This window comes from Balaenoptera borealis (genome assembly GCF_965194805.1).
Source record: "Balaenoptera borealis genome assembly, chromosome: 2".
Classification (NCBI taxonomy): domain Eukaryota; kingdom Metazoa; phylum Chordata; class Mammalia; order Artiodactyla; family Balaenopteridae; genus Balaenoptera; species Balaenoptera borealis.
Genome location: NC_138867.1, coordinates 58,944,683 through 58,972,488, shown reverse-complemented (window position 1 = coordinate 58,972,488; position 27,806 = coordinate 58,944,683). Strand labels below are relative to the sequence as shown.

General features: G+C 47.1%; 2 protein-coding genes across 8 annotated transcripts in view; one reads left to right on the top strand and one right to left on the bottom strand.

Moving 5' to 3' along the window:
• The window catches only part of LOC309622494 (uncharacterized protein), a 96,441-nt gene that overhangs the window by 26,412 nt on the left and 42,223 nt on the right, over positions 1-27,806 (top strand). For 2 of the 5 annotated variants that reach the window (XR_014240910.1, XM_082378574.1), the window contains exons 1-2: positions 6,617-7,471; positions 14,116-14,208. Coding sequence is in view for 1 of the 5 variants with exons in the window: in XM_082378574.1 (XP_082234700.1) it covers positions 7,464-7,471; positions 14,116-14,208 (101 nt within the window). In the remaining 4 variants the exon portion in view is untranslated. Of the gene's footprint in view, positions 1-4,724; positions 6,290-6,616; positions 7,472-14,115; positions 14,209-27,806 lie in introns of those variants that run through there. The other 3 variants (XR_014240908.1, XR_014240907.1, XR_014240909.1) reach the window with 3 other exon arrangements.
• Positions 6,338-16,656, bottom strand: TMEM171 (transmembrane protein 171). 3 transcript variants are annotated; one of them, XM_082378361.1, is made up of 4 exons: positions 16,541-16,656; positions 12,925-13,631; positions 8,840-8,981; positions 6,338-6,609 (listed from the first exon to the last, which is right to left on the bottom strand). In XM_082378361.1, exons 2-4 carry the CDS (start codon positions 13,562-13,564, stop codon positions 6,414-6,416), a joined length of 978 nt encoding a protein of 325 aa, XP_082234487.1. In that variant the 5' UTR covers positions 13,565-13,631; positions 16,541-16,656; the 3' UTR covers positions 6,338-6,413. The 3 variants fall into 3 exon arrangements, with proteins under 3 accessions (XP_082234487.1, XP_082234486.1, XP_082234488.1); XM_082378360.1 differs by lacking the exon at positions 16,541-16,656 and adding an exon at positions 15,752-16,383; XM_082378362.1 differs by lacking the exon at positions 16,541-16,656 and adding an exon at positions 15,408-15,700.

Below are 27,806 nucleotides of genomic sequence, written 5' to 3'. Positions count from 1 at the left end.
TGCCCTGCCCAACTTCCGCACCTTCAGGCCTGAGCAGGCTCCAGGAGAACACGCAGAGCAGTTAAATCACCACATAACTAACTCCCTTCCTCATCAGGTTGCTGTCTGCCACCCTGCCCCATCCGGGAGTGAGGGCGTGAAGTCACCCTGCGCTCCCAGCATTGGCCACACTCAGCCAGAGGGCTGGGCACCCCGCTGAGCGAAGCAAGACACAGATAGCCTATCCAAGCAGTCACATGCTTCGCGCAGCAGGAATCTCCACCCACCCCCCCAAAGCATTCCTTACTAGCAAAAGCTGCATCCATATCCTCCCCTTTGTTCCTGTTGGGGTACTCAGATTGGTGGCAGCATGCATGATACTCCAGGAATTCCAGGTATGCAAGATCCCAGGAGGGCTCATGGCATGAAGCAGCCCAACCATGCATGGTTGCCCACTAACAGTGAGAGGACATTTCACCCCTCCGGCCCAATCACCACCCCCTCAGTGTGCTTCCCGACCTCTCTTTCCTTTGGAGAAGCTTCTACACCAGAGGCTCAGGGATCTGCGTTTCCTGTGTCCAGGGTGGCAGCTGGCAGAGCCCAGCCCACCACACTGACTGGTCCATCAGGGGCTGGAAGGCACTGAGAGGAAGGAGCCCTGTCTGAGGCAGTTTTCAAACTTCTGCCCACTTGGACAATCTCAAGCATTTTCCATCTCAACCCAGCTAGTATTTTCCTCTACTCTGCCTTCTCCTGATAAATGTCTTTGATGCTTCCAGTTGTAGACATGTAGCCGTTGACCTCTTCCAACACAAAACCATGCCTTCCTTAAAAAATGAGTCCAAATTTCCCCAGTCTGGAAATACAGGAGGAAAGGGCAGGAGACACGACCCTGCCTTTGTTTCCACACTCCCTTGGGGCTCTCTCATGAATCACGTGCAGAGTTGCCTAGAAGGCTAGGACTGGGCAACTGTGTGAAGCCCCCATCAGCACTGGGGTCTAACTGGGGACCCACATCCTACCCCTCAAAGACCTTTAGCACAGGCTGGGATGTGTAAACAGGACCCTCCAGAAGGCCTTGAAGTCACCCTCCAGAAGGCCTTGAAGTCACAAACAAGGAGCTCATAATCCCAGATAATCTAGCCCGTAAGGTGCTGCCTCCACAGTTTCCCTCTGTTGTCCTCACAGGAAGTGTTTCCCAGATTCCCAGACAATAAACTTTACCCCCCTGGAGATTTGGATGCATTAGGCCAGTCTGAAATGGGACTCAGGAATTTAACTTTTTCAACAATCATCTTGATTCTTATCATCATGGATCCTTGCAGTTCCAACCAAACTACCATCTCTCTTCTGCCCACCTAAGGCTGCCTTCCGAGGTCTACTTCCTATCTCTGGATGCATTCCTTTCCTGTGACCTGCCCTGGAATAATGACCCCCTTCAGGAGAAACCCACCACTCACATGGCCTCAGTCCTCTACATATTAACCAGAAGGCCAACAGTCACATCACACAAGGTTGTCACAGAGCCCACCTTAACTTTTTTTTTACTTTTTTTTAAATTGAAGTACAGTTGATTTATAATGTGTTAATGACTACTGTATAGCAAAGTGATTCAGTTATACATATGTACACATTCTTTCTTTAATATTCTTTTCCATTATGGTTTATCATAGGATATTGAATATAGTTCTCTCTGCTATACAGTAGGACCTTGTTGTGTATCCATTCTATACATAAAAGCTTACATTTGCTAACACCAACCTCCCACTTCATCCCTCCCCCAACCCCCTCCCCCTTGGCAACCACCAGTGTGTTCTCTATGTCCGTGATTCTGTTTCTGTTGCATAGATAGGTTCATTTGTGTCATATTTTAGATTCCACATATAAGTGATATCATATGGTATTTGTCTTTCTCTTTCTGACTTACTTCACTTAGTATGATAATCTCTAGTTGCATCCATGTTGCTGCAAATGGCATTATTTCATTCTTTTTTATGGCTGAGTAGTATTCCATTGTATATATGTACCACATCTTCTTTATTCATTCATCTGTGGATGGACATTTAGGTTGCTTCCATGTCTTGGCTATGGTGAATAGTGCTGCTATGAACACAGGGGTGCATGTATCTTTTTGAATTATAGTTTTGTCTGGATATATGCCCAGGAGTGGGATTGCGGGATCATATGGTAATTCTATTTTTAGTTTTCTGAGGAACCTCCATACTGTTTTCCACAGTGAGCACACCATCTTACAATCCCACCAGTAGTGCAGGAGCGTTCCCTTTACTCCACACCCTCTCCAGCAATTTGTTATTTGTAGACTTCTTAATGATGGCCATCCTGACTGGTGTGAGGAGGTACCTCATTGTAGTTTTGATTTGCATTTCTCTAATAATTAGCAATGTTGAGCATCTTTTCATGTGCCTACTGGCCATCTGTATTTCTTCTTTGGAGAAATGTCTATTTAGGTGTTCTGCCCATTTTGGGGTTGGGTTGTTTGTTTTTTTGTTGTTGAGTTGTATGAGCTGTTTGTATATTTTGGAAATTAAGCCCTTGTCAGTCTCATCATTTGCAGATATTTTCTCCCATTCTGCAGGTTGTGTTTTCATTTTGTTTATGGTTTCCTTTGCTGTGCAAAAGCTTGTGAGTTTGATTAGGTCCCATTTGTTTATTTTTGTTTTTATTTCTATTTCCTTGGGAGACTGACCTAAGAAAACATTGGTATGATTTATGTCAGACAATGTTTTACCTATGTTCTCTTCTAGGAGTTTTATGGTGTCATGTCTTATGTTTAAGTCTTTAAGCCATTTTGAGTTTATTTTTGTGTATGGTGTGAAGGAGTGTTCTAACTTCATTGATTTACAGGCAGCTGTCCAGCTTTCCCAACACCATTGCTGAAGAGACTATCTTTTTCCCATTGTATAATCTTGCCTCCTTTGTAGAAGATTAATTGACCTTAGGCGTGTGGGTTTATTTCTGGGCTCTCTATTCTGTTCCATTGATCCATATGTCTTTTTTTGTGCCAATACCATACTGTTTTGATTGCTGTAGCTTTGTAGTATTGTCTGGAGCCTGGGAGGGTTATGCATCCTGCTTTGTTCTTTTCTTCAGGATTGCTTTGGCAATTCTGGGTCTTTTATGGTTCCACATGAATTTTAGGATTATATGTTCTAGTTCTGTGAAAAATGTTATGGGTAATTTGATAGGGATAGTGTTAAAGAGGCCAACTTTAAATGCCCTTCTCCTCACCCCACTCCAACTTTTCAGATGGAAATTGGATGAACACATACTTACCTTCCCCCTCAGCTTTCATCCTCTGAAAACTGTTCATTGGCCTGCCCATTCCTCCATAGCTCATAGAAATACCAAAGGGACCTTACCTCGTCCCTTCAGTTTCATTAGAATTTGTTGATTGGGTTAGTCCACTTAACTGACCTCCAGAGGAGGACAAAGACATCACAAGAAGGGGTTTTCGTAGTGTAGAGGCAGCATGGTAGCACCTGGCGTGGGTAGTTCCACCTGAAGTTGCCGAACTCATCACTATTTTCATACCTCCCAACGCCATACGAGGAAAATCTGGAGTAAGATTTCTTATGCTCCTGATAATGTTTGGTGTTCAAACCAATACATGAAAAGATGCTCAACATTATCAGTCATTAGGGAAATTGAAATCAAAACCATAATGAGATACCGCTTCATACTCAGATGACAGTAATAATAACAGAAAATAAGTGGTGGTGAGGATGTGGAAGAATTGAACTTTTGTACAGGGCTGGTGAGGATATAAAAAGGTGGAGCCTCTGTGGAAAACAGTGTTCAGTTCCTCAAAAACTTCAAGTTCATGTATGATCCAGCAATTCCATGTCTAGGTATGTACCTAAAAGAGTTGAAAACAGGTACTCCAACAAATACTTGTACATGAATGTTAATAGCTACACTATTCACTACAGCCAGAAGGCAGACACAGCCCAAATGCCCATCATGAATACACTGTGGCACATACATACATGGAATATTATTCAGCTCCAGAAAGGAATGAAGTACTGATACACATTACAACGTGGATGAATCTCTAAAACAGCATGCTAAATGAAAGAAGGCAGACACAAAAGTTCACATATTGTATGATATGACTTATAGGAAATACCCAGAAAAGGTAACTCTACAGAGACAGAAGCAGATTGGTGGTTGCCAGGAGGTAGGGAGGAGGGAGGGAGTGGGGAGTGACTACTTACTAGGTATGGGGTTTTATTTGGGGTGATGAAAATATTTTGGAATTTGATAGAGGTGGTGGCTGTACAACGTCGTGAATGTAACAAATGCCACTGAATTGTTCACCTTAAAATGGTTAATCTTATACGATTAATTTCACATCAAAAAAAAGTTAACACATATAAAGAAAATAAGTAGCAGACCACCAGATGGGTTTTCAGAAGCTATCATCCTTTGCTAGAACCTTGATAGAGGCATAGAATACATCTTCGTATGACTAAATGATTCGTCCCAGCTCAGCTGCCCGCGATTCAGTCCTGCAATAAACATCTCACGCTTGGGGACCCCTTTCATTGTTGTGGCTTCGTCTGTTCCCACTTGGCTGAATACTGTGGAGACTGATGGAGGTAAGGCAGACTTCCCCAACCAGAAGGTCCAACTTATACCTAAGCATGGCTAACTGCCATTTAAGTTTACTAGCATATAAAAGTAAAATGCCCAGTTACAAACCCTAACTTTGAGCCATTAAAAATGCTCTTGATTCTATATGAGAACTCGTAAGTGTTTAATTCTACCTAGAAGTTTCAGCTTAATCATTTTAAGCAAATAACAGCAGAAGGAAGTGGTGATAATCTACCCTTTGTTCTAATTTTAAAATGTGAATAATTAACCTTCCAGGAAAAAAAAAGCAGAATTTTAAGAGCAGTTCAGTCCAATAAATGTCCAGTTTAGAAATAGATCAGTCCTGCTGGTACAGACTGTTACCCCTGATTTATTGCAGTGGCAATTCCCATGAAATCAGTCATTACTTCAGTTAAACTATTGGAGCATTAACGCCCTTAAATTCTGCTTTCAGGCACTTAAATGCTGGATAATACTGATTTTTATGGGGATTATGGCTTGTGGTAAAAGGCCTAAAATGTTCATTTTTGCTACATCAAATTTTGTTAACAAAAATGCTAAGTTCCTACAGACTTTAGATTCTAAAAATCAGTTTTTCCTGGGTAGAACTGATAATACTTAGTGATTATTTTTTAAGGTTTATATCTAGAAGTAAATATTTATTATTGCACCCAACTATATAAATGCTTTTGTTCAGCAATAGCTTTATAAGAATAAAAGTTGGTGGTCCAGAAAGTCGGGCACCTTATAGTACAGAAAGACTCATCCCTCATGAACCTCTCCAGGGGAATCTAGTTACCAAAGTGCCCCAAGAAATTTCTTCTCCAAAAATGTCACATAAGGGCTTCCCTGGTGGCGCAGTGGTTGAGAATCTGCCTGCTAATGCAGGGGACACGGGTTCGAGCCCTGGTCTGGGAAGATCCCACATGCCGCGGAGCAACTAGGCCCGTGAGCCACAACTACTGAGCCTGCGCGTCTGGAGCTTGTGCTCCGCAACAAGAGAGGCCGCGACAGTGAGAGGCCCGCGCACCGCAACGAAGAGTAGCCCTTGCTCGCCGCAACTAGAGAAAGCCCTCGCACAGAAACGAAGACCCAACACAGCCAAAAATAAATAAATAAATAAATAAATAAATAAATAAAATAAAATAAAATTAAAAAATGTCACATCACTATAAGAAGGCTTTATGCTGGTAACTACCCCAGTGAAAATTACCTAGTTACCCTAACTACCTTCTTTCAGAATGAAAAAAAAAAAAAAAGAAAAAAGGAATAGGGAAAAGAGGAAGAAGGAGGAGAGGGAGAAGAAAGGGAAGAAGAGGAGCAAGAAATAATAAAGAAATGAGGAAAGTAATCTGGTTTCTCTGCCCCAGAAGCAATGAACATTGGAAACCCAATGGGCCAAGCTAAACATTAACCAGTACTTTTGGTTGGCCTTTGACAGCACAGGGTAGAGATATGCACCTGGCTTTCAGAAACTAGCTAGATGGGTTCAAAGCCCAACCTCACCATTTAGAAGCAATGTGACCTTGAATAAGTTAATGAGCCTTTCTGAGCCTCTGCTTTTTCATCCAGCAACACGAACGATGCCCCCCACATCCCAGAGTAGGAGGCGTCAATGAGAGAAGCATCTGAGATTCCCAGCCAGAGGCACTCTGCCTCTCCTGTGGTCTGAGGCATTGACAGCTTAATCTGGAAGGTTTGTTATTGATGTTGATACTACACCAGCAAGTCAGGACATAGCCGATTCTGTTGTATTTTTTATTAGAAAAACAAATTAAATAGCGATTGATTCTATAAAAAACTGAACTGGAGTCCATGGCTCATGGTGGGGAAGGCTCAGAAGATGGAGACAAGGATGTGGAGGCAGCAGTTTCTTTTTCTTCGTATCTGGGAGGCAATTCGGATGAGAGATAGGGAGTGTGTGAGGTCTCGGAGGATGAAGCAGTCCCAGAAATAGTATATATAGATTCACAATCTCTCTCAGAGGCTGCGCCTTGGCCCTCAGGAGTTGGGATCCTATGAAGGAGGAGAGAGAACATGAAAGGGAGCAGAGGCACTGAGTCACATGCCTTAACTACCAGGTTCTTTTCACATGTTTAATTAGATGCATTTGGAAACATTTGCAAGGGTCTCCAGGGTAATTTCTTCCATATTCTATTCTGCAGAGATATGTTTTGATTTCTTACCCCTTCCTGTCCTTAGAGCTCATGGTTACTTTAAGACTGTCTCACTCCTGTTGTCATTTCCCTTGTCACTGAAAAGACGTAGAGTACAAACACACAGATGCCTTCCGAAAAGAACATGCACACACACAGTTACTCTTCTCTGCTATTTCATCTTCTGAGACAGCTAATGGAAGGTAGATGGACTTATGCAAAGAGAAAATTAAATCATTAAGCCAAAAACTTGAAGGAAGGCAGGAAGATGTACTGGTTAATGGAGTGGGGTCTAGCAAAGGGCAGACCTGCATCTGAATTTCCACTCTGCTGCTTTCTAGCTGTCTGATCTCAGGCAAGTTACTTAACCTCTCTAAGCCTCAGTTTCCTCATCTGTAAAATGGGGATGATGACAGTGCCTACCTTCTAAGTAACTATGAGAATGACCTGAGGTAATGTAAGAAAAGGCAGACTCTGGCATAGCAACAGCAGTAGGAGTAGTTTATAGCAGCAGTAGAAATAGACATTTATTTTAGGGCTCTGGGAAGTTCATCATTGGAGAAAAGAATACAAAAATTCACTACGAGAATTCTACAAATGTCCAGAACCTAACCTCCCTTTCACCCACACAGGGGAACTCCTGCATTCATCCCTGGTTAGATCTCCAGCTCATCACCCGGTTTGAAGTACAAGAACATGTGCCGTGAAACATGAATGACCAGGTATGGCAGCCCCTGTCCCTAGCACACTCGTGACATCTCTCAGGTCCTGCTTCTCACTGCTTTCAAAAATGCACGTGTCTCAAAAGTCACTTTTCACTGAGTCCTGCTTTGCCCTGTGAGATTTTCCAGTGATCCTGCCTTCACTTCCTACGCCCTGGTTTCCCATTTGGGAAGGTACGGAGCCTTTTCCAGCCCTGCTCGTCCCTGACACTTCCCAGAACTCCTTCCTTTCACGCTTTCCCCGCCCATGCATTCTCCACAGGTCTCTGAGGCCTTGCCCTCTTGGTTTCAGCAACCTCTTTGCCATTTCATCTCCAGTACCCCATCTCTCTCCCAAGACCTGGCCCATCCGGTCTACCTCAAAGGCCCACACCTCGCTCTCCCTCTACTGCAAGCCAGCTCACCACCTTCTCCCACTTACACAGGCCCCGTCTCTGTCTTCCTCAGTCAGGGACATTCCCTGTCCCTGTCACTCACCCTTGACACCATGATCTCTGCTCTTCGTCCCTGCCGTCCTCCACAGCAGACATCCTCACACACTCCTCCCTTTCTGACCACCCCAGTCCCAGGCTCCTGTCACCTTCAGCCTGTCCATGAGAGTAGGCTTCCCACTGGTCTGGTCACCCCCAGCGTTTCCCCATCACGAGCTGTGCTAACCACTGCTCGGACCCTGTTGCCGTGACTTCACAGCCTTCAATGGCATCCCTCTGCCTCAAGGAAAAACACTTACATTTACACTGTTTAATCTGACCCCAGGTACGCCTCCAAATTTGTAGCATGTGGAAAGCATGGGGGCTGGGGATGGGAGTCTCATATTTCTCGTCGGTCAATCTGAGAAGGCTCTGAGGCCCAGGGAACAACTTAACATTGAGGGGAGAAGCCTGGTGTGGTCAAGTCAGGGTGCAGGTTGATTTTAGCCGGCCACTCAAGTACCTCCATTAGATACTGAAATGCTCTGTACCTGCTGGAGGTCCCCTGGGACCCTCAGCCCTCCCACAATCTAAAGCAGCAAAGCCTAACTTAGCAGGGACCTCCTGGGTTCTGCTCCAGCGCTCGGGACGGCTGATGGGTTTGTGCAGCATTCTGAGGATAAGCCCCGCTAGGACCACATAAAGATGCCTGGAGAAGGCTGCATATTAACCCGGCATAACCACTTCTATAATTTTTAACTTACGTGCTGCCCAAAGTTTCCTGAAAAGTCCTAGGAATATTAAGGCAATAATTCTGGCATAATGTTAGCCAAAAAGATACCCATACTTGGATGGCTACACCTCTACCATAGCCTTAAAGCTGATTTGGCCTGAACGGAGACATAGGCCTGAAAAGCTTAAACTTTCCCACTCTTGACGTTCAAACGGAAAGTCTTACCTATAGTTAAAAAGACTGTAATATGAAGGTGGATTTTCATCTGGGAGCAAACTGTCAGCCCCAGGACTCCGAGTAGCCGCAGAAACTGAAGACTCAGGAAAGTAAGGTGGTGGAGGGGGTGGAAATATGATCACGGCATCACCTAAGGAAACACAACATTTCATTGACGATAGGTGAGTAATAAATGCAAGCAAATGAGCAAGAGCCAAAGAAATTAATTATGTATTTGGCCCATCTATAGAAAAGGTCAAAACACCAGAATTTAAAAGTGAGCCTATCCAATTTACAGAGACGGAGAGCAGAGGTTGCCAGGGGCTGGAGGCTAGGGCGACTGGACTTAGTGTTTAACGCAGGCAGGGTTTCTGTTCAGGATAATGAAAAACTTCCGGGAATTGATCACGGTGGTGGCTGTAAAACATGGTGAATGTACTCAATACCACTCCACACTTTAAAATGATTCAACTGGTAAATTGTATGTCTATTTTGCCACATTAAAAAAAAAAATAGTGGGCCTATATTTCATAGCAAGTCTGAGCTAAAGCATTTCTGTGAAGCATTTGCTAACAATGTTCCTTACCTCCCCTGGGATGTCTGCTGCTACAAAGCTTTTCTCGTTTTCTACTTACAATTTTAATTCTTCAAAAGTTAGCTGTTGGATAAAGTGCCTCCGTTCCTCAAATGCAGTTTCAACCTCTGAACAAATGACAGTACAGCCACAATACAGCCCATCATCCCTATTTCCATACTTGTGGTTTATGCACTTGAAGAGTTTTTTTATCTACCAACGTTTCTTCCAAGCTTTACAAAAGAAAGTCAAACTCAAAGAAAAGCTAGGGTTTTTTTGTTTGTTTGTTTTGTTTTTTTGCATATCTGTTGGTACTGTTCACTCCAGAAGACATCCCTGTGTTTGGGCGAGGAGAACTGCGGACCAGATGCAAGCTCTAACTTGATTCCAACACAAAATGTACCAGATGAGTTGCCCAGAACCTCCTAGACATGTGGGCACCACTACAAAGAGGTCTGAGGGCGGCCTCTGATAAGCTGGCAGCACCAAATGACAGCTCAGGAAGAATGAAGGAGGAAAGAGGACTTTACTTCCCTGCAGGGAGGAGATGCTTTGTACTGGTGGCAGAGCTGATGCTCACCTAGGTAGCTGCAGGGTTCTCTAAAGCTCCCGGGGTTCCACTTGCCAGTTCCCACCAAGCGTGGCCCTGAACAAGTGATGTGCCCTCTCTAGGCCTCCCTCAGCCACCACATCTGTAAACTGCAGGCTGTAACTGTACCTGCCTCAGAGAACAGGTAGGAGGACTGGATTTGCGCGTGGGGTTAAAATGGTGCTGAGCACGGAGCAAGCTCTCTCAACTGTAACACATCCTCAAAGGGACTTTCTTCACAACCACCAGCAAGTGGCACCTATTTGCATGTCTGAAGAAACATTCCCAACTGGCAGTCTGGCCAGTGGTTCCACTCTCCACCTTGATGCCTCAGTCGCCTCCCCAGAGGTAACTTAGCCCTGCAGAAAATGCATTAACTCCATCTCTCCTTCTGCAAGGAGATGGCGGTTCAAGCTTTTAATATACGTCGCTAACCGAAGCTGGAAAAAGCATAGTGGTTGTCTTGGGATTCTCATTTAATTTTTTCAGAAGGTCTTGGTAGGTCAGAGGAAGGTAGGTTGAATGTTCACTTTAATTACACATTGTAGGACAAGGGATCTGGAAACAAGCCTCTAAAGCAGGCTGATCACCTATCAAACACAGACAAGGAAGTACTCAGAGTCTCCAGTTATCTCTGAGGCTTATCGATCCCTCTGCCAGGTCAGCTCCCAGCCCTCTTGCTCTCCCCGGAAAGTCCCATGCCCCTGGGGTTTCCCTTCCACTATGTCCTGAAAGACTTGATGTCCTCTGTGAGTTGACCATACACCTGCTTGTGCATCCAGGGTCCAGCACTAGGTGTGCCCACAATGCAGATATCATGCATCTTGGTTTATCTCTTCTGTCTTCCATTCTGGGAAGAGCTGCATTCTGGCACTTAGTCAAGAACTGCCTCTTAGCACCCCAATTTCCCTCATAAGGCAGAACTGACCATTGACAGACAATGCCTGGAGTCTTAACAATTGTGCTAAAAGGCATGATTTCTAAAAACGTAAACCCTATTCCACAATACCAAAGGAGAGAAAGACAATGTGCTAGATTTTCACAGGTTTGATAGGACTTAAACAGTTATGTGGAAAAGATTTTAAACTATGCAGTGCCAACATTAGGACAGAACCGCCCAGGAGTCACTCCAGCACAAGCCCTGCTCCCTGCCGCCCCCCCATTCCAACCACCAGGAAGAAGGCTGGGCCCCAAAACTCCCTGATAGTAAACCCAAAGGACACACCTTGAAATGCTCCCAACTAAGTGGAAGACCATGAGCGTCTCATGAGTGTATTTACTTGGACCCCACTGTGTTCCCCGAAAGAACTAAGAACATCTATAATATTGGGTGACCCCTTTCGTCATGTAACGACAACCCAGGACACCTGGTGAAGGATGAAGCCTGCAGAAACAGAATTACGCAAGTGCCTGGGGAGGGCGCTATGCAAGGGCCATAGCATACGCATGCCCACGGCCTCGGTTAGGATCCTGGCTCTGCCACTTGCTAGTTTGTGACCTTGGGCAAATTACTTGGGATCCCTGACCCTTGCTTTCTTTATCTTTAACATGGAGACACTAAGAGCATCTGCCTCAGTGGATTATTGTAGGTGTGAATGAATTTCACACGACAGGCCCTTGACAAGTACACGCTAAAACACCTAGATGGGTATCTGGCCCAAGAATAAGCCCTATATATTTGTTAGCTATTATTAACATATAACTAATATTGATGTTGTCACCATAATTATATAAAAGCACAAATAAGTAAGCTGGGAGCTTCAACCCTGGCTGAACACAAGGATCGCCTGTAAATCCATCTGCCCTTCCTTTCTGAGGCCAATACCACGCCAGGCCCACAGCCCAGGGAATCCCCACAGTGAGTACCGCCAGCTCGACAGACAGCCCCACCCGCGAGAAACATCTCACTCGCCACCTTCCTTCCCTGTTCCTTCCACGGTTTCTGTTCTGTAATCCTCTTTGCCCACCCAGCCTTTTAAGCCTGTTAAGGCTGTGGCTTCAGAGTGGGAGACTGAAATAAAACAGTGATTTGCAAAAATGTGCAGCGATGGGGTGTTTTCTTTGTCTGTGTGAACATGAGGCCAAAGCTACTGATATGGTTCTGTGGGGACCTGACTCTGGCAAATGGTTATCCAGCTCTTCTGCAGATCCCTGGGGACCCAAAGGGACTCTCTAGGCACTCCATGGAGGAAAGAAGCGACAGGTGCTGTCACATTTCATCTTCGTCTATGCCACTGCTTCCAAACCTTGCTCCGACCCTGAAGCCAAGGATGAAATTACAGAAAATGAAGAACGATGCGGAAAACAGACAGAAGACTCCCTCAAAACATGGAAGACCAATGGACTTGTGATAGATTCAGAATCCTAGATATTAGTGCTGACAGGAATCTTAGAAATGCAGTGCTCATTTTATAAATACATAAAGTAAGGCCAGGAGAGGTTAAGGACTTCCAAAGACAGCCAGTCAGGGATGACCAGGGATGAGAACCCACGTTTCCAACAACCAGAAGTGCCGTAAGTGTTTGGTGTGAGAATAACAGGGGAAACAGGGTCACTTGGCAGGTACCTTAGGTTTTAGAAGGCTCCCAGGCTATCCTCAAGGAGCCTCTCACTTTCCACTTTATTTGCTCTGTGACCTTAGTGAAGGTCACAAGTTAATGTCCCAATGCTTTTGCTAGATCATAAGGAATTGCTGGGAGGAAATGATGTGCTCAAGGATTCTTATGGGGATAACTACAGCAGCAGAACTGTGTCTGCGTGCATCTGCGTGCGTGTATGTGTGTGTGTTTGTGAGAGAGAGAGAGAGAGAGACACAGGGACAAAGAGAGAGAAGGAGAAAGAGAATCTAGGCCAGACCCGGGAGCAGCTCAGTGAAGCCTTGATGCTACAGCCATGGTGATATGAACAAGAACAGGAAGGACAGCCACCCACCTACAGTGACCTGGATGGGCTCCATGTTCTGGGTCTGTCTCTCTTCACTTTCAGAAGCATCCTGGCCCACATTCAAGTTGTTTCTCTTCTTAACATGGGCAACCACGAAGAAACACAATCCCACAAGCACAATCAAGGGTCCCAAGATCTGCAGGGACAGGAATCCACAGATCTGGGGCTCTGAGTCAGCAGCGTCTGTCTCATTCAGCGGTTCCTGCGCCCAGTCTGAGCCGCACCCGGGGACCCAAATGCCCAGTACACTGATGAGCATACCGCTCGTCAGGAACAGAAACCCAAAGATGAGACACTGGACAAACTGGCGGCTCTCCCCGCAGAGGAAGGCTCGGTCGGAGGCCCCCTGGTTGCCTCGCAGGCGCTCCTCACTTCTCTGAAGTCGTGCCCGGGAGCGGGCCAGGACCACAGCCCCCAGCCCAATCACGGCACACGCGGGCCCGGCGATCTTCAGCACCATGCTGCAGTCTGGGAGGGTTTCGTATTGGCATGCCTGGAACCCAAAGATGGACAGCAGGACTCCCACACACAGCAGGATGGCACCGATGACAAAAAGGAAGAAAATGAGCTTGGTGACACGCCTGTCTCCCTGGACCCCATCTGGCTCGGCAGCAGCTGCGGGAGACATGGCCAGAAGAGGCCACTTCCCCGAGGTGGGTGGGATGTGTTCCTTCCCTTCAATGGTTTCAACAACTCTGCAGACATAACCAAACACCAGATTAAAGTAGGCGCAGGTATTCCTGACCCGCCCTGTTCTTCTTCCCAGATCACACTAGGATGAAATCATAGGGAACAGAACTTTGTGCAACTGATACACTATAGCACAATGAGCTGGTTCATGAGTCAGAGGAACTGGCATTCAGAAACTCCTGAATATGTAATTTTATAAAGATATGCAAGAAGGGCAAATGCAATTACCATGCACCTAAGAGTATCTTGAAAAATCAAAACCCATGCAACAAAAGTAACTGGGTGTGGCTCCTCCTGTTATGAGTCTTAACAGACGCACTTCCCCAGGCCAAAAAAAAACAAAAACAAAAACATAAAAACAATGGTGAGTGAAGGAAGAACCACAGGGATTGTTTCTGATTTACAAACATCCCGCATTTCATCACAGCTGCTATGAGTATTTCCAAGTCGGTAAATTTTCGTTCAGTAACTTTCCATTTCCTATTTTAGACTGCAGCAACTTTCCATTCCATGCTTTATCCTAAGGCTACACCTACGGGAGACCCAAGTTTCAACTGAATGGGAAGGCGGTTCAGGAACACAGTGAGTTTGGTGGATTTTAAGTTAATTCTGTCAAAATGTGACTCTTGAGTTCTCAAACAGGCACACATTGGGGCTGCCCTGAAATCTGGTGGCCTGGCTGCTTGGTTCTGGGATAACCCACGGGGGTCTGGTAGCACCTTGTCCCCCAGGTGGGCAGGTGGCCTCTTGCTCACCCTCTTCCATGGTGCCACCCACTTCCACAAAAAGGTTTAGACCCAGTTAAAAATAAGCAGCCGATAAAATCACCAGTTACAAAACACTAAACAGCAACAGAACGTGACTTTGAAAGAAGAGTATACATGAAATCAAGTGGGAAAGCACCTTCCATAAGACCACCCAAGCCCGGTACTTCAAGGGTCTCATATATTAAAGGTATCCCGAGCAGTGGGTAAAGAATTGTCTACCTTACACACCCTGACTTTATTATCCAGTTATCTTGTCTTACTCTAATGAATGGAATATTTTTCCAGGACCCTTCAAGTTGGGGCACTCAAAAAGACAACCCAAGTGTAAAGAACATTTTCACTTGCTCAAGGAAAGAAAACTTTAAAAATATTTTGTGCCACTTGCATCCATGGTCACATGAAGGAGCTCAAGATTGAGTCGCTAAAGCCAAGGCCATCTTGACAAACCCAAATCGTGTCCAAGTAGGGTCAGGTTAGGTAAAGAAAGGAAACAACCGGTCTTATGCTAGGAAGTGCTTTTCCAGGAAAAAGTAAGATACAATCAGAAGGAAGTTGGAGAAAGAAGGAAATAGAGGTGGGAAACAAGCTTCCGCGTTAAACTTGGACAAACTATATTTATGAAGATGTAATTAAGCTGAAACAAACATTTAAAGTATTGCACAAATTAAAAAAAAATTCTGAGTCCTGTAATATCTTTTGCTGGTCTGAAGATATGAATGAGGGGTGACTCTCTGCCACAAAGTCCTATCAATTCATTGTACCTTGGGTTGATACCTTGACTTTGTCGTGAGTCACAAGGCTTCAACTGCCTTAAGGCAAATTCCCCAATACTAGTAAAGCCTAAAACTGGATCTGTAGCTTCCTTTCCATGGACTCGTGGACTAAGCACCTGGCATAGGTGTTAATCCCCCACCCAAAATAATACGTGGGTAGTTCGTTCTCTCTCCCCTCCCCCCCTCCCACAGATGCGCTCACAAACTGACTCAGAGACATCTTTTCCAAATACCAACCTACATTTCATTTCCCCAAAGCCAAATTCGCCTCCCCAACGCTGTTTCCCAAAGGACATTTCCAAATCAGCAGCGTGTCACCACGTCCAAAGCTCTCTGTGTTTGGGTACTGACGCAAAGAGAGGCAAAGTCCTTTACGGGAAAGAGCCTGGTGGGTTGAGGGAGCCGGAGCGCAACACCAGCCCGGAGAGCTCGGCGCGCGGCTCCCGCGGGCGCAGGTGCAGTGCGGCTCCTCCGCGCTGCGCCGCTCCTCGCTCCCAGCCTGGACCCCAAAGCTCAGCGCCCGCCCCGCGGCCACAGAGCGCGGGCTCCCGGGGTGCAGAGGAGCGCGGGGCCGGGAGCGCTTACCTGAGGCTCCGTCCTACGAGGGCGCTGCCTGCGCCGGCAGTCGGCGGGCAGCCCGGCGCCCGCCTCCACCCGCAGCCTCCCGGGCGGCGGCCCGCACCGCACACTCCCACCTGCGTGTCCCGGCGCAGAGGGCGGGCCGCGCGGTGTTTACGGAGGAGGCGGTGCCGGCGCGGGCAGGGCAGGGCGGACTGGCGGGAGCTGGCCGCCGCCGGGTGCTGCCCTTCGGGGGCCAGAGGCGCGCCCGGCTCCGGGGTGGAGAGCGAGGGGCGGCGGACCGGGCGGCTTCCGCGTCCGTGACCGTGCGCGCGAGGAATCCGGGAAAATGCCCCCCTTCCTCCGCCTCCTCCTCCTCCTCGGCCCGTGGCCCTGCGGGCACGGGGCGGCAAGTTGGGGTTCTCCTGGCTGTCCCAACTCGCGAGGCGACGGTCGCGGTCCGGGCGGCGTGAAGGGAGCCGGTTCCCTTCCGGGCCGAGAGCCCAGAATTTGGGCCGGGGGTGGGGAAGAAAGGGCAGCGCCTGTCCCCCTTTTTGGTGAGGCCGCCGCCCAGGCAGGGGTCCCCGCGTTCCCGCCGCCGCGCCCTCTGGGACGGGTGCACCCGGGGGCCTGTGGCCCTCCTGCCGCTCCGGAGCCCTTGGCTGGGGTCACTGGGGCTAGACCCTCGCCGCGAGCTCCCCGACGAAGAGGTTATAGAGTCACCAGGTCACAGAAACGTGCGCTCCATTAGCGTGTGAGACAAGGGTCCTCCATGCCCGAAGCGTACAGGCATTCGGTCCTAGCTCCGAGACTCACACGTATGGTCGTCATGGTCGTCGCAGTCCCGGTTTGCCATCGAACCCCCTTCCCGGTTCTCAGTCGCTAATGATTTGCCGGACTTAAACTGCTCCCTTTCTCTGCCCTTGAACCGGGCGTTTTGGGATGGGTTTGCTAATCCCCGTGGTACTTGTAACCTGCCCCGTGACACGTGACATGGAATCAACTGTGCCAGTTTCCACATCAGAGGTCAGGGCGCTGTGAAAGGTGAGTCAAGAGTTCAGCCCAAAGAGGGGAGTGCCATGAGCCCTGCGGCCTTTCCCATCCCTGGCACTTCTCCCTGGAGTCCTATCCACTTTGCCTGAAATCAGCCCAGTCATGAGTTAACGCCAACTGCCTTAACTTTTTGGAAGTGCGAACACCTTGCATACCTGATACAGCAAGTTGTTCCCAGTCGTTTTTCACTGCAGTAAAGAATGATTTGGCTTAGCTGATTACAGAAGGGAGAAGGAGACTCAAAGAAGGGCTCAGAGGGAGGCAAACAGGGAATGGTGGCCACCTGGGTTCTGCAGGTTGGCGGGCTGGGTGGGTAAGACAGGGCTTCATAAGGGACGCAGACTGGGCAGGGTCTAGCGGGAGGGATTTGCTGGGCCACTTGACCCAGTGGCCAAAGATTATTACTATCTTGAATATCAACACCCCTTGCTCTGGGCCAGGTTCTGTGTTGCCTGCTTTACCTACATACAGCCTGTGGTTCTTTGCTGTGTGTCTCCAGCAACTCAGAGAAGGTTGCAGGCCGAAGGCAACAGGGGAGCTAAAAAGGTCATTTTTCAGCTGAGGAAACCACAGCCCAAAGATGTAAAGTGACCTCCACAGATGGTTAATGTGGAGCAAGGGCCTGAACCAGGCTGACTGTCCCTCCTGGGTACGTCTGTCACCCAAAGGACACACAATGCCACAAACTCAGAAAATGTCTTTTTATCCTGTGGCATTTTTATCCCTACAACAGAACAGACGCTATCCCAAGGACATTGTGGCAATCTGTGTCCGGGTGGAGCTATCCTGGTCAAAGTGTCAGGTTATACCACCTGCTGGAAGGGCCTCAGAGCACGCCCAGCTAACGAGCAAATAACCAGCAGTGGCGATCACACAACAGCAGCGGGCACGCAGCTTTCTAAGAACGCAGCCCTGACTATAGGATTTGCCTCCCTACACAGGTCTGCTAGCAATTCCTTTCTGTACAAGGGGGTTTCCTTTTCCTTTCCCTAATCATTCTTTCCTTCTCCCCTATTTGAAACTCAGTCTCTGGCCACGTCGTGTGTGGACCTGCAAGGGCCCTGTTGATACAGCTGCCCCTCTGGTGCCACATGACTGCAGGCTGGCCACACATGACAGATTTGAATGTACTGGCACCAAGGACAATCAGATTAGCCTCCACTTGGGATGTCTGCCACTTGGACTGTTTGTGTCTTTTGGAGCCTGTTTGACTAAATTAAACTCCTTGGAAACCAATCATCGGTCATGTATGAAAGACATACCCACCAGCATTCAAGGTGCTTGTCTTTGTAACCTGTTCTTAAGAAAGAGACTGAATGACCTTGTCACTATCTAAAACCTGGGGGCCTTTTCCAGCCCATGTGATAGTGAAAAAAGATCAGCCCAGGCCGAGTCCTTAGAAAAATAGCATCAGAACAAGCTTAAAAAATGGATGAATCTTGAATTCAGGAAGTGAATATGGAGGGTAAAGCTGAGGAATGCAGCAAAAGCTTGAGAGGAATGAGAAAGCAAGCATATTGACTATCTATCATTGCATAAGAAATTATCCCAAAATGTAGAGCTTTTTAAAAAATTTATTTATTTTATTTATTTATTTTTGGCTGCATTGGGTCTTCGTTGCTGTGCGTGGGCTTTCTCTAGTGGCGGTGAGCGGGGGCTACTCTTTGTTGCAGTGTGCTGGCTTCTCACTGTGGTGGCTTCTCTTGTTGTGGAGCACGGGCTCTAGGCGCGTGGGCTTCAGTAGTTGTGGCGTGCAGGCGCAGTAGTTGTGGCTCACGGGCTCTAGAGCACAGGCTTGGTAGTTGTGGCTCACGGGCTTAGTTGCTCCGCAGCATGTGGGATCTTCCCGGACCAGGGTTTCAACCTATGTCCCCTGCATTGACAGGCAGATTCTTAACCACTGCGCCACCAGGGAAGCCGCCAAAATGTAGAGCTTTAAACAACAAAGATTTATTCTCTTACAGTTTCTGAGGGTCAGGAGTCTGGAACAACTTAGCGGGGTGGTTCTGGCTTGGGATCTCTCATGAGGCTGCAGTCAAGCAGTTTGCTGGGGCTGCATCGTCTGAAGGCCTGACTGGGGCTGAAGGACCTGTTTCCAAGGTGGCTGTCTCCCATGGCTGTTGGCAGGAGGCCTCAGTTTTTCACTATGTGAACCTCTCCACAGAGCCGCTTGAGTGTTCTCATGACATGGCAGCTGGCTTCCTCTAGGGTGAGTAATCCAAGAGAGGGCAAATGAGGAGGAAGCTGTAGTGCTTTTTATGACAGCCTCTGAAGTCCCACACCATTGCTTCTGCTTTATTCTAGTCCTTAGAATTGAGTCACTAAGTTAGGGAGAGAGGGATTAGGCTCCACCTCTTCAAGGGGAGAGTATCAAAGAATTTGTGAACGTATTTTAGAACTGTCACAGAGGACTGTGGTGATATTTGGGGGAAGAAGGGAAGAGCACTTCAGGCAGAGAAAACAGCAAGTGCAAAGGCCCTGAGAGGAGCAGGCATAGCATATTCAAGGAAGAACAAGAAGCCAGGGTTGCTGGAGTAGGTAAGCAAGGGAGAGTGGAATAGGAGGAGGTCAGTAGGGCTTGGTGGGCCACTGTAAGTCCTTTTTTTTTTTTTTTTTTTTTCTGGCTGTGCCGCGCCGCTTACAGGATCTTAGTTCTCCGACCAGGGATTGAACCTGGGCCCTCAGCAGTGAAAGTGCGGAGTCCTAACCACTGGACTGTCAGGGATTTCCCTGTTGTAAGTACTTTGAGTAAGATGAGAAGCCTTTGGAGGGTTTTTTAGCTGAATGTGATGTGATCTGACTTATTTTAAAAAAGAAAACAGAGGCTTCTGGGTGAGCATAGCCAGAGGAGGAGGAAGTAGAGATGAAGAGACCATATAGGAGGCTATTATAAATAACCTGGAAGAGAGATGACCGTGGCTTGTGTTTGGAGGTGATAAACACAATTGGATTCTGTATATATCTCATATAATACATCTCGAAGATAGAGTCAACGGGGTTTTCCATGGACTGAATGTGGGTTTTGACTCCAAGGTTTTTGACCTGAAGAACTGGAAACATGGTTCTGGCATTGACCGAGACTAAAGGCAGGACAAGTTTGAAGGGGAAGCTTCACAGTTCAGTTTGGGACATGTTAACTTTGAGCTGTCCATTAGACACCTGAGTGGAGAAGTTGAGTAGGCAATGGAATATATAGGCCTGGAGTTCAGGAATTCTGGAAGGAACAATTTCCTGTGGTCTGCCAGTGATGTTTATTACAAAATCAAGATGGCTGTGCCCATCCTCTGGAAGAGTTTACACATGCATATGTGGCTACTGAGGGCTCCAAGCAGGCATAAAGCAAGGGGCAGACTGATGCCTGACAATCCCCAGGGCACTGCCAACCTGGAGAAGCAGCTCAGGACAAGTGATTTGCTCAGGGTTCTAGAATTCAGTATGGCCATTTTTCAGGATTCACAAGATTACAGAAAGACAATTCATCAGATGAGTCTGCCAGCTTCTGGTTTCTCATTTCTCTCTTGGTTGTTCTCTGGTTCTGCCCCCAATTAACCTTGGCACCCAGAGGCATGCATTCCTCTCTTCCAATTCCTGACATTTCTTGAGCCTCCCCTGGGGTTGGTGTACAGGAACTTGCTCTCGAGTGCTTGGTCTTGGATCCATGTTTCAGCTAATATTCCCAGGACTCCCAGTGACGCCTTTGAACCGAGCTGGGCCCCCTCCAGCTGCCTAACCCTGCAGAGAGTGCTGCAGTCAGGCGAGGCCGAGGTTCTTGGGGCATTTTCTTCTGCCCCACCCTGATGTTAGATGTAGACCTGGGGCCTGAGAGCTATGTCTGGGGTGGGATTGACTGATTTAGCAAGCTTGAGTTGAGAGTTTCAATTTGGCCCCTTAGCTGACCTCAAGTGCAAAGATGAATTTTTTGCAGTCATTTTATTGCCTGGATTGGTGCTATTGATTTTGTGTAGCTGATAACAGCTCAGCTTGAGTGTGGCTAGTCAGAGCCAAGGGTGTGGAGCACAAGGAGTTGTCTGAGACAGAATGAAAGTGAGGATTTGCCACTTGGTCTTATCAGCAGAGGCCTCCACACTGTTGAGGGAGGGAGACCCCTTCAACAGAGGTGGCAGCATCTGGGCAGCAGACTAGAGGAGACCAGTGTGTTGACAGTAAGAAGTCTGTGGAAATGTAGTGGTCTTCTGTCTCCTGGCATCTACTGTTGGCTCCATCAAACACCTGCAGTTCACTGGGTCCCAAAGAATGAGTCATTCCTCCCGGCATTTATAACAAGGGGATGAGTCGGACCTCAGTTTAGATCTTGGCTTTGCCATTTACTAGCTATGTGACCTCAGGCAAGTAAACAACTTTTCTGTGCCTCAGTGTCCTCGTCTGTAATAAGGAAATAAACCGACCTACCGCAAAGGATGCCTGGAGGAGTAAGTTTCTGGCACGTGGAGGGCCATCAGTGGACATATTCCGGCTAGTCACCTTGTCTCCCATCTGCGGCTCCTCCCCCATAACCTTCAGGAAGGTTGATCTGATGATGAATCCACAGAGAAGGTATAGAGATAGAAGAGGAGGGAGGTCAGCATGCCCAGTGAGAGCAAAGTGAGTTGTGTTGACTTCGAATGCTCAGTTTGCAATGGTTTGAGTCACTGCCAGCTCAGCTCACTTCTTCCTGAAGCACGTCTCCTAGTTATTTCTCAGCATCTCGCCGGTGTGTGTCACGTGATCTCAAAAACTAGCCGTCCAGGTGGTCACCCTGTGTTATCTGCCCTGTCGTTCTGCCTCTGCTCCACGACTGTCTGCAGCCACCCAAGCTTCTGGAAGGCGTCTTTGCTGCTGGTGTCCCTGGAGGGGTATGGGGACCCTGCCAGGTGCTCCCCCAGCCAGCCAGTGGCTGGAGTTTGGGGTTCTAACTGCCTAACCTCTCCCAGGTCCATCTGCGTGTCTCAGCCCCATCACTGCGCCCTTGGTTCTGCCCTCCACTTCCTGGCTGCCACTTATGATTCCAAAAAGGATTCAAGTCAGTTTACAGTGTTTCGAAAATATAGCCAGATGGAATAAATATGAAAATAAATGAGAAAAAGAAGAGTGAAAGAAAAGGTTAAGTGTATTTCCTGCCTCGTTCAAACAGCTCGTTGCTAATGTGCAGGGCGGGCTGGGAGCCTTTCGATGTTATGCATTCAACTCATTTACCCATTTTAGGATGAGATCTGGAAACTTGTCTGAGACACTTAGAGATGGCTCTCCAAATGGCCCAACCCAGACCCCTGGGAGTGGGCCATCTGACCACTGAGGGTCCAGCAGGCAGGGTGCAGCCTCCCTGGGTGGCACTGGTCATCTCCTCACAGTCACACACCTGAGCCCTGGCTTCTCCTGCAGCCACTGCTGGCCCAGAAAGTGAAGCAATAAGAATTTGGACACCTGGGAGCCGGGCATCTAAAAAATTAAAGGTGGTTCGGCAGGAAGCCACCTCCTGAGTGCCCCGGTCCCTGGTCAGTCACAGCCACAGAATGCAGGTAAAGCTAGGGCTTGAGGCAGTGTTGATTCCAAAAGAAGGAAAAGAAAACTGCTCTTTGGGGTTTTTTCTTGTTAACCTACCTCACAGGGTTATTGAAAGGATTAAATGAATACAGAAAGACCTACTGTAATTTGTGCTTGGATGCAATTCGGGGAGAAATATTTCCTCCTGAATAGTGATAACAGCGAACCCCTCCATAAAACCTGCTCTGTGTTTTCAGTGATGGCCGTGTCTTACCCACTTGCCTTTCATGATAAGCCGATGAGGTAGGTATTGCCGTGCCCCATTTTACAGACTCACAAAGAGGTGAGCAGCTCCTGCCTTGCCAGGAAGTGGTTGAGCTGGGCTTGACGCATCAGGCTTCTCCCGTCTCATGGATGAGCCTGAAGACCTGCCACAACACCCTTCCTCGCTGTGCACAGGAGGTAAAATGGCTGTTTTTCAATGTCAGTTTAGAGTCATTCAAGGGCAAGCTAACAAACTCCCATTCATTCTTTAAGTCTCCAATTAAAGGTCATTAAAGGGGAGTTCAGAGAAAGCCTCTTCCTGCGTTTGCTGTTTTTCTAGTGCCTACAGCACTAAGAATGATTTTTACACTTTAAATGGTTGAAAAAATGTTTGAAATGAGAATATTTTGTGATGTGCAAAAATATATACATATGGTGTGTATCTTTGCAAAGCAAAATATATTTATTTCAAAGAAATATAGTACGGTGATTAATAAAAAATGCTCTTGTATAAAAATATTACATTAGGATAAAATTCTGTGGGGAGGAAGTATATGGAAATAAAAGTTTACAATAACAAAAAGCATGTAAAATGTATTACTATTAAAGAAAAACTGGGACTTCCCTGGTGGCGCAGTGGTTAAAGAATCCGCCTGCCAAGGCAGGGGACACGGGTTCAATCCCTGGTCCGGGAAGATCCCACATGCCACGGAGCAATTAAGCCCGTGCACCACAACTACTGAGCCCATGTGCCGCAACTACTGAAGCCCGTGTGCCTAGAGCCCATGCTCTGCAACAAGAGAAGCCACCGCAATGAGAAGCCTGTGCACTGCAACGAAGAGTAGCCCCCGCTCACCACAACTAGAGAAAGACCGCACACAGCAATGCAGACCCAACAGGGCCAAACAAAAAAAAAAAATTAAAATTAAATTTAAGAAAAGAAAAGCTGGATAATTTTTACTAAGGGATTATGATCATGTCGTGAACTAATAAGCTAAACCAATTTAATCATATACGCCTCTCAGGTTTAGCTACCAAAGATGTCTGAGGTTCCCGAAGGCTAGCTACTTCCTCACAATCCCACTAACAGGTGAAAGCAAAGGTCTCAAACATCTCGGATCGACTTCTATGAGACATACAGACACTTATTAAACACTGTTAACAATCGGGCACAAAGCAGCTTATGCAGCTGCCCACCCATGAGCGGGAGGACACTGACCTCTGGATGTGGCACCCCAGAGCCAGGATTTTCTGTGCTCAACAAGCATCAGGCCATCGGCCATCCTCGTCCATCGGCCGCTGGCTGACTTGTCAGGGGATGAGCCTCTGGTGCCTTCCCTCTGGGCACATCGACCTTGCCTGGGTCCACTCTAGGGTAAGGGGTACCTCTAAAACCATAGCCACCCACAGTCCTGCATACCTCTAACTCCCCAAAGAAAAAGCCCATCATCAACATTCATTGTGCCAGTTAACAGGCCACTGCTTTCACCAATAAAACCACACTTCAGACCTTTATGCTAATTAGCTGAGTCCAGGTGTGGATTGAGATGAGGATGCAGATACACTTGTGGAAGTGTCCTGGCCTGTGGCCTTTCTAATCCTAGCTTTCTGGTATCCTAGCTGACCTGTTGGAGTTTAACCTGAGTAGCGCACACACAGTATCACACTTAACTGCAGAATATTAAAATAAATCACAGACATTTATCAGTGAGTGTCAAACCATTGATATGTGTATTCTCTTAGGCATCTTTAAAAATGAGGTATATTTCTATGTTTAAATGTCAATAATTTACAACATAAGTAGAAATCCTGTCTATTTAAATTTATGATGAAAATTTTACATACCAACTTTAAATGAGCAAGGGGGTACATAGTTTTAAAAGTGACTTCACGGTGACCCTAGGCAGGGCTCTCTTTGGTGGTGGCGAAGATGTCTCCTTGGCCTACTTGTCCTTTGTTCAGCCTCTTCCTGGAGCGCTCAGAGCTCTGCGCTCCAAAAATCAGGTGGAGCAGACTTTACAACACAGCCAAGTTCCTGGGACACCTTCTCCCAGCAGAGGGGGCCTTCTGGCCTTCCAGTTCATACCTGAGAGAGGATCCTTGGCAGATTCTTCCAGAACGAAGAATATCTGTCCTGTGTGGTGTGCTTCCTCCTCTTAAACTGAGTGGCACCGGTCACTTAAATAGCAGCTTTTCTCTTTAAAAAAAAAAAAAAGTTTTACTTTACCAGTGCCCCCTTCACAACTCAATTCTACATGTATTTGTTTTGTTTTAAAGATATGTGTGCCTTATTAGACTATAAGCACCATGAGAGCAGGGATGTGTCTGAATTGCTTCCCACCATATTCCCAGGGTAGAACCATGGTAGGTGCTCAACGAATATTTGCTGAATGAAGAATGAGACAAGATGAGATGGAAATGAAACAGAAGCAGGAGATCCCCTGTGTCAAAGCTGACAATGGAGGAGGAGTTAGGCCAGCAGTCAGCCAACCAGATCTGGTGGTTCTAAGGAAACTGGATAAAAAGCCTCTGAGGATGGAAAACAGAAGACAGGCCAGCCAGTCCTGGACCCAAGCAGAACAGATCAAGAATCCTGGGAATTCATGAGGCTGAGTCTAGATATGAATTTACATGAATGGCTTGTGACATAAATAATAATTCCTTCTTACTGGTCCCTCGTTGCCAGGCTTCCGTGTTCCTCCACTGCTCTCTTTAGCTGCGACAGTTCATCTTTCATTTCCTGCTTTCTTAGCCTTACCATGAGCTCCTGCTTGTCTTCATTATGCTCTTGTTTTATGGAGGTCATAGCTTCATCAAATTTCTAAATTCATAATTTTATATTTGGTCTCATTTTTCATGTTTCTCAAATGTGTTTCATGGAAACCTATTTCAGGTGACTGTACTTCACCTGCTATTTGTTTTTCCTGTCATGCTTCTCAATATTTTGTTCTCCTTTTTGTTTAACTATCACTACAGAGACATTTTATCTATTTTTATTTTTTTAAATTAATTTATTTATTTTTGACTGCGTTGGGTCTTCATTGCTGCACGCAGGCTTTCTGTACTTGCGGTGAGCAGGGGATACTCTACCTTGCAGTGCACGAGCTCTGATTGTGGTGGCTTCTCTTGTTGTGGAGCACAGGCTCTAGGTGCATGGGCTTCAGTAGTTGTGGCACGTGGGCTCAGTAGTCGTGGCTTGAGGGCTGTAGAGCGCAGGCTCAGTACTTGTGGCACACGGGCTTAGTTGCTCCACGGCATGTGGGATCTTCCTGGACCAGTGCTCGAACCTGTGTCCCTTGCATTGGCAGGTGGATTCTTAACCACTGTGCCACCAGCGAAGTCCCAACATAGACATTTTAAATCATTACTCTCATTTGGATAAGGTGAGAGTTTCATGGGCAAGGTGTTTTTAGGAGTTATGTATGGAGAGAGGACAGGCCTGCACTCCAGACTGTAACAAGTATTCTCCTATGACGTGATGTGAGGGGTGTGAGTTCATTCTTTTATACTTTACTCCCCCCAAACCAACCAAGATTGCAACTATAGAGCTCAGACAGAGCCTTCTGTGCAAATACGGCTTGTACATGTGATTCCACATTTGACCCTTCTTCCTCGCATATTCTTGGAGACAAATCAGGTCAGAGAAACTCCTGCTGCCAAGGCACTTGCTTGTTCTCATTGCTAAATAGCTCTTTAGTTTTGTCCTCTGAATGGTCGTCACCTGCTTTTGGAGAACCACGTACGATCAATTTTATTTGGGAGTTCCACTTACAATCCCAAAGGCACCCTTCCTACTTGAGATATTTGCTTTCACCTGCTAATGAGGTGATGGGGGAGGAGCTAGCCTTCCCTCACTTCAGCGGCAGGACTCTCCAGGATATTCTCATTCTCTGTTTGGCTGTAATTGCACTGATAGCTCTTTATTATGTTTTGTGATTTTGAGTTATACGTGTCCGCTAGCTTTGTCAAGGGGGTAATTTGCATTTCTGTTTCTCGTTGTCATCACTGTCTGGGGACAGTTTTGAAAGGGAGAAGAGGGCAGCATTTGTTGTAAAGTAGGCATCTCCTTGGGTGGGTAGGGTTTTGAATGTCGGCAATGGAGTGGGGGAGGGAGAGAGAGAGAGAGAGAGGGAGAGGGAGAGAGAGAGAGGCAGGCATCACAGGTGGAGCAAGAGATGGTGATGGACAAAGGTCAGGGATTTGAAGAGCGCTTTGGAGTCAATGACCAGATTGGTTTAGGCTAAAGAATTGCACGAGGTCAGGGGAAATGTGAGAGAAATTTGCTTGGAAAAAGTCAGAGGGATGATACTTTGGATATCCTTCCATGCCAGACGTGATTTTTTTACTCAATTGTATAGGCAAAGGAGAACGATTGAAAGTTTAGAAACAGTGCATTAGCAGGTGATAGCTTGTAAGACAGGTTGAAAGTGGAGGGGGCAGCTGGCAGCAGAAAGACCAGTGATGAGATGAGATGAGAGACCAGTGATGACACTTGGAAGAGAGGCGCTACGGAACCAGCCTCCCGTCCAACACACACACACACACACACACACACACACACACATACACACACACTTAGAGTTTAACTGATTTATTCACACTATATAGTTCAACAAAGATTTAAGCTGGTTTACATAAGACATATAACACAACCATATAAAATGAAATGACAGATGCCACACTGTAGTATAGAATCCTGTCCACCCCACTCCCCTGCACCTGACTTGAGTTCTTGAAGACCAGACCAATGTGTCTTGTATGTCTTTCTCCTCCCTTGTGGGAGGAGGATGTGTAAGAATGAACGGAGGAAAGGGAGAGCTAACCTGACAGAAAGCCGCCTGCCGTCTCTCTCCTGCACGGACCTTAGCGGACTTGGCAGGTCAAACAAGGGCCACGGAAGGAGTCACTGAGGGAGGCCGTGGACTCCCTTTCCTGGGAGGGACTTAAAAATGAGGCAGCGGAGGCCTCACGGCATCTCCAGGTGCCCTTCCATGAGGACGTCTCTGGGACTCGTGGAGGCTGCTCTCGGGTGTTTGAGTTTAGGGGGAGGTGGGCTCAGGGGCGCTGAAACTCATGCTCAGCCGGGAGTAGCACACACTGAAGGTGATGGGGTGGAAAACACCTCTCTTCTTGGCCCTGGCCTGCAGAAGGAGCCATTTCTGTGTCTTTTATGCAAACAGATAAATTTCATTTCAGACGTTCTCTCCCCACCCCTGCTGGTACATACTTATCCAGTGGGGCCTGCTTGCCTCAGCTGTCTCTTAAACTGCTTAGATCTTTCTGG